Below are 5,872 nucleotides of genomic sequence, written 5' to 3' on the forward strand. Positions count from 1 at the left end.
GGAGTAATTTTGGTAGGCCGGCCACTCCTGGGAAGGTTCACCACTGTTCCAAGCTTTCTCCATTTGTGGAAAATGGCTTTGACCGTGGTTCGCTGGAGTCCCAAAGCCTTAGAAATGGCTTCATAACCCTTTCCAGACTGATACATGTCAACTATTTTGTTTCTCATCTGTTCTTGAATTTCTTTAGATCGTGGCATGATGTTGCTCTTTAAGCATGCTTCACTTTGTCAGACAGGTTCTATTTAAGTGATTTCTTGATTCAACAGGTCTGGCAGTAATCAGGCCTGCGTGTGGCTAGTGAAATTGAACTCAGCTTTCTAAAATAACGTGGTTAATTACAGTTCTTTCATGATTTAACAGGAGGGGGCAATTAATTTTTAGGTAGGCCAGGTAGGTTTGGACAGCTTTTTTCCCTTAATAAATGAAATCATCATTTACAAACCGCATTTATTTACTTGCATTATCTTTGTGTAATATTAAAATTTGTTTGATGATCTGAATCTTTTAAGTGTGACAAATATGCAAAAAAATTTAAAAAACAGGAAGGAGGCAAAAACCTTTTCACGGCACTGTATCTATCTATTTGTCTATCTACACACTAATTGTTTGCTAATTATCTCTTTAGATTACAAAGGGCAAAGACTGAGTGATGTATCAAGTGGAAAAAAAGGCAAGTTTGTACAAACTGCATTTTAATCAACAGTAATGAGTGTAATAAGAACAACAAAACAACAAGGTTCCATTTACTTTTACCAACATTAGCATTTTCTGTGTTACTAGACTTTGAATACCTACCTCATTTCGCTGGTGGGTCGTCCCAGAGGAAGACCCCATTGGGCACTCCAGGCAGTCGCTGCTACAGTCCATCTGTGGTTCAGACTCCTCCACCAATCAAAGAGGAGGAGTCCATCACTACCCCACCGCAACAGACTGATGTACAGAATGGCAACAAGGTCGCTTTATTTATAATCCGATATGTTTTTGCATTTATAGATTACATTTTTTATCTGGATTATCGACAGGTGGAGAAGAATAACGGTCTCCGGCAGGAGTATGATGTCACTAGCACACCCCCTGCTGCTCAGAGCACACATGTTCAGTCTGTGAACACGTACAACACCCCTGAGCCCGGTCAGAGGAGAGATCTGCCCACCCAGCTCACCTATGATTCGCCGGTCAGCGGAGCTCCTCCTGCAGCTGCACCAGGTGTGTTTGAATGGGCCACGATTAGATTAAAAGTCGCTTTAATGGGACACAGTGAGTGATGGATGTTTTGATCTAAAGCTCCAGCGGCGGCAGTCGAATCTGGAGCCGAGGGCCGTGGAGCTCCGCTCACCTCCATTCAGATGAACTTTGTCCGTAATATGATCCATGAGGCACTGGAGGACTTCAGGTGAGTTAACACCGATTGAGAGTAATCTAGAGATCACTGATTTAAATGTAAAATGACTGTTTTCAATTTTTATATATTCTGAAATGTAATTTATTTCTGTGATACAAGTGTCACATGGTCCTTTAGAAATCTGTCTAATATGTGACCCTGGACCACAAAACCAGTCATAAGGGTCAATTTTTTAAAAATGAGATCTGGAATCTGAGGGTGCAAAAAAATCTAAATATTGAGAAAATCGTCTTTAAAGTTGTCCAAATGAAGTTCTTAGCAATGCATATTACTAATCAAAAATTAAGTTTTTATATATTTGCGGTAGGAAATTTACAAAATATCTTCATGGAACATGATCTTTACTTAATATCCTAATGATTTTTGGCATAAAAGAAAAATTGATCATTTTGACCCATATTTGTCAATCCAATCAATACATTTATTGTTGGCTATTGCTACAAATATACCTATGCTACTTATGACTGGTTTTGTGCTCCATGGTCACATATGGTAATTTGATGCTCAAGAAACATTTTGTATTATTATCAGTGTTGAAAACAGTTGTGCTGCTTAAATTTTTTTTTTTTTTTTCTTCTTCATTCTTTAATAAATAAATAAATAAATAGAAAGTTCAAAAGAACAGCAATTATATTAAATCAAAATCTTTTGTAAGATATATATATATCTTTGTCGCTTTTGGTCAATATAATGCTTCCTTGATGAATACAATTAGTAATTTATTTTTTTAAAAATTACTTACCCAAAACTATTAAACTAAACGGTGTGTATATATCAGGGTTATTATAGTTAACAACAACAACAAAAACATCTATCTATCAGATAAATATTCGGATTTAGATAGTCATTTAGTCACTAATGCCTGTTTTGTTGTTTCCTCAGGGACACTTGTCATAGAGACATTATCAACCTGCAGGTGGAGATGGTTCGGCAGTTCTATGTTCAGCTGGTATATTTGTCTCTTTTACAGGCCAAATCCATAATTAAGTTTAAAAAAAAAAGATTATTACGCCTCTTTAATCATGCCACTCATCTTTTCCAGAATGAAATCCATGGTCTGATTGAGAAATACTCTGTGAACGACTCCCTCATCGAGGAGATAGAAAGACTGAGAGAAGAAAACAAACGACTACGAGCCAATTATTAAAGACATCCATAGACACGTGTCTCCCATTGTGTCAGTCGGGGGAATACTGCCCGGAATCAGAGAGGACAGAGAGAAGCTCACGTTTCTACTAGTGCCTTCACTCTGCAGACCACCGCTCACTGTCTGCTGCTCCATTTGTCATATTGGCACACACTTTTGTATTTGTTTCAGGTTATAAAGTGTTTTTGTAAGATTTCTATGCCTTAAAATCAAATAGCAAAGAAGAGAACTCACTTTGTATTTTTTTTCCCCAAGGTGTGTTTTGTATATCCTAACTAGTTTACAGACAAGTCGCATGTATTGGCACCTAGGATATGTAATGCGTGAATGTTTTAGAGTGAAGAAACCATCTCCGTGTGAATTTTGCCACTATGGATTGTGCTCCTTCGTAATTTTTGTCCAGATAATTTTTGCAAACCACATGCCAAAAATGAAAGGACACTGGTTATGTTGTGTAAGAGTAGGCAGATCTGTGCATTTTGCAGCTTCAAAAGGTGTGTATTGGAGATTATTTGAATGCCAGTGCTTTAATACATGACATTTTGAATCAGTTTCATATGTTCTTGGCAGCACATTTGGCGGAAAAAAAGCAAATGACTAACTCAAACCTATTATCTGTACGCTCTGCTCCTAATCCACAATAATTAGGTGTCTTCCAATGGACTGGCCTAAATAAATTATTTCTGCATTCATGTGTAGCTGTGTTTTGTTTTCTTTCGGTTTCACTACAGCCATGGCATACGATGTTTACGTTTGGTTTGTTTTTACCTGGAAGACTTTTATTTTGTTTATGTCTATGTAATAGCAATGGACCCTTTTCACAAGACTGTGATGATGTGTTTAACGGTCATCAGCATCGTAAATCCTCGAAAGTTTTTCATATTTGTATTTTTTTTTTTAGATGTATGTACACTTATAACACTATTTGTATTATATCACCTTTGCATCAAATTACAAAAACACAGTTCAGGCTAATGCGAGGGTGTTTCTAATGCAGCGTCTATGGGAGGGACAGTAAATTTGACATTGTACTCTCTTCTGACTGCCTCTCTCAATTTTTTTCCTTTTATTGAAAGTCACGAAAACACTATTGTGGAGATTTTCTTTTGCTGTTTGAGCAAATGAGAATGCAAAAAATATATTTGTGGTACTCTCCCATTCACTGCTCTTCAAGTTAACCCAACTATGACGACTTCCGCTGCTGAGAAACCCGGAAATGTAAAAAAAAAAAAGGGTTCTTAACATGTATTTGTAACCAGCTAGCTAGTGTATCGACGTTTTCAGTTAAACTGTTGAGGACTTTTATTTTGAATTTGTGTATTCGATAACAACACAAGTTATGCCCCTGGTTGTTTTCATTGCGTCCGAAGGGCAATATGAGACATTAGCAAGTAAGTAGAAAACAAAGCTTGTTTTGATTTTTCAGCAATACATCTGAAAGCTAATCATCGCCGTCCGCTTTGGAAAAAAACTTGGCCGAGCGGTAACGAGTCAGCTGAAGTGTGTTTACTTGGAGAAATGGCCAACCCACTCCGAGCAGAAGTAGTGCAGCTGTACAAAACTGAGTACACTGCCCCCTTCTGCTTTTAAATGCCATGAAAACAAAATGAACAATTATACATATTCACTAATCTACTTCTTCTTTTTGACTGTAGCAAACCCTTTTTGTAATTTTCAAAGTTCTGAGTCAAAAGTCAAATTACCCAAAGCGTTTCTCCCAGTGTTTTCGTAGTTTTTTTTTATAATATAAAAAATAATCTACATTTTCAGACTATATCAGTGCCAATTGACAAAAAGGTTGGTCTGAACTGCTGAGGTATTTTAAATTTTTTTGTAAAAAAAAATAAACCAAGACTGAAAAGTATTCATTGGACTTAAAATTGACAATACAATCTGCCTAATATCAACTAACTATATTAAGTCAGTCTTCATTTATATTAAGGGGATAAACATATTAAAGTATGGAGGGGGAAAAATAAAAACATTCTGCACACATCTGTGACTCTAGGCATTAGAAATTCATAATCCTGTCTTCTCTTCTGATTCTTCTGCTTGAAGTTGCCGTTTCTTGGACGGGAGTATCCAAAAGGAGCCGACTATTTCAGAGACAGACTGAGGGCTGCGTTTGCCAAGAATAAAGATGTGAACGACCCTGAGAAGATTAAAGAGCTCATCAGCCGAGGAGGATTCGTGGTGAAAGAGCTCGAGGCGCTCCATTACCTCCGGAAGTACAGAGCCTTGAAGAAGCGATATTACGAAACAGAGTGAATAAAATCACATGCTGCACGCTGCTTGATATTTACATAAACAACAGAACAGCAGTGATAGAACGACTGTAACAGCAACATATATTATCCTAATTACACATTTTAATAAAAACGGGCAAAAAAAATTAAACAATTTTATTTGAAAATCCAAAATTCAAGTTCAGCTATTGCTAGCAGGTTTGTTTCCACTGGTGTGATACAGTCGTGTCTGATATGTTTTAGAAGGATCTTTCTAAATAAAACAGTGCTTGGCAGTGCTTTATGCTGGTTCAAACATCAGACAATATTTTGCATTTAAAAAGTATTTAATAACACTCAAAATAAGACTGTTTAAAAGTCAAATGGGGTAACATGGCCAGCTGTGAGGTAGATACTGAGTCCTGATGTTGTGCGCTCAAGAAAAACCACCACACTCTGATATATCCGCTCTGCAGATGGGACATGTGGCGTTCTCCTGTAACAAACACAGAAAATGATTAGTAAAAAGCAACTGTGAATTATGGGATTATGTTGTTAAAACAAGCTAGACCTTTAGCCAGCGGTCGATGCATTTGACGTGGTAATCGTGGAGACATGGAAGGATCCTGAGTCGTTCACCTGCTTTGTATTCACTGAAACAGATCTGGCAACTGTAAAGAGAGTATGATTAAACTATTGCATTATGGGAAATCTCTTTTGTTGCATCCAGTTCTGTGACTTACTCTGTCTTTCCTGCGCTGTGTGTGGGATCGTACGTTTTTATGGGCAGCCGTTCGATCTCGGCCTTTGTCAGAGTGTTCTTGGCTACTACAGCACCTTGTTGCTCCTCGAACGCTAAGAGAGCCTGACAAAGCAACAAACAGCATCAGAGATAAGACAGCATTTTAGAATTGTAGTCAAGCATGTGATTTCTGTGAATTAGCAGAACTCAAACCTCATAATCATTTCCCTGGCTGTCATCAAACAAGTCCATCTGCAAGTGAGAAGCTTGTCTGCGGCGGGAATTGCGAGTTCTTCCGGTTTGACGGCGGCCCTGTTGTCTGCCTGTCCAGTCAAAAGAAAAAAAAATTTGTAATA

The 5,872-nt window shown here is 37.7% G+C and overlaps 3 protein-coding genes across 4 annotated transcripts in view; 2 read left to right on the plus strand and 1 right to left on the minus strand.

Moving 5' to 3' along the window:
- Positions 1-3,129, plus strand: part of LOC107753645 (protein NEDD1-like) — a 16,524-nt gene extending 13,395 nt beyond the window's left edge. The window contains exons 6-11 of the mRNA XM_016569854.1: positions 626-670; positions 781-935; positions 1,023-1,206; positions 1,285-1,393; positions 2,285-2,351; positions 2,445-3,129. Of these exons, the coding sequence (XP_016425340.1) occupies positions 626-670; positions 781-935; positions 1,023-1,206; positions 1,285-1,393; positions 2,285-2,351; positions 2,445-2,549 (665 nt within the window). The 3' untranslated portion in view covers positions 2,550-3,129. The remainder of the gene's footprint in view (positions 1-625; positions 671-780; positions 936-1,022; positions 1,207-1,284; positions 1,394-2,284; positions 2,352-2,444) is intronic.
- An 873-nt stretch (positions 3,130-4,002) lies between these two features.
- On the plus strand, positions 4,003-4,870 carry LOC107753553 (LYR motif-containing protein 5B-like). Its single transcript, XM_016569719.1, has 2 exons — positions 4,003-4,091; positions 4,608-4,870. Exons 1-2 carry the CDS (start codon positions 4,068-4,070, stop codon positions 4,815-4,817), a joined length of 234 nt encoding a protein of 77 aa, XP_016425205.1. The 5' UTR covers positions 4,003-4,067; the 3' UTR covers positions 4,818-4,870.
- Positions 4,871-4,937: 67 nt separating this feature from the next.
- The window catches only part of LOC107753552 (E3 ubiquitin-protein ligase RLIM), a 6,555-nt gene continuing 5,620 nt past the window's right edge, over positions 4,938-5,872 (minus strand). For both annotated transcript variants that reach the window (XM_016569718.1, XM_016569717.1), the window contains 4 exons: positions 5,730-5,839; positions 5,518-5,639; positions 5,346-5,445; positions 4,938-5,270 (listed from right to left, as the gene is read on the minus strand). In XM_016569718.1, the coding sequence (XP_016425204.1) occupies positions 5,211-5,270; positions 5,346-5,445; positions 5,518-5,639; positions 5,730-5,839 (392 nt within the window). In that variant the 3' untranslated portion in view covers positions 4,938-5,210. The remainder of the gene's footprint in view (positions 5,271-5,345; positions 5,446-5,517; positions 5,640-5,729; positions 5,840-5,872) is intronic.

Source organism: Sinocyclocheilus rhinocerous, unplaced genomic scaffold (assembly GCF_001515625.1).
Source record: "Sinocyclocheilus rhinocerous isolate Xijiao unplaced genomic scaffold, SAMN03320098_v1.1 scaffold200, whole genome shotgun sequence".
NCBI classification, from domain to species: Eukaryota; Metazoa; Chordata; class Actinopteri; order Cypriniformes; family Cyprinidae; genus Sinocyclocheilus; species Sinocyclocheilus rhinocerous.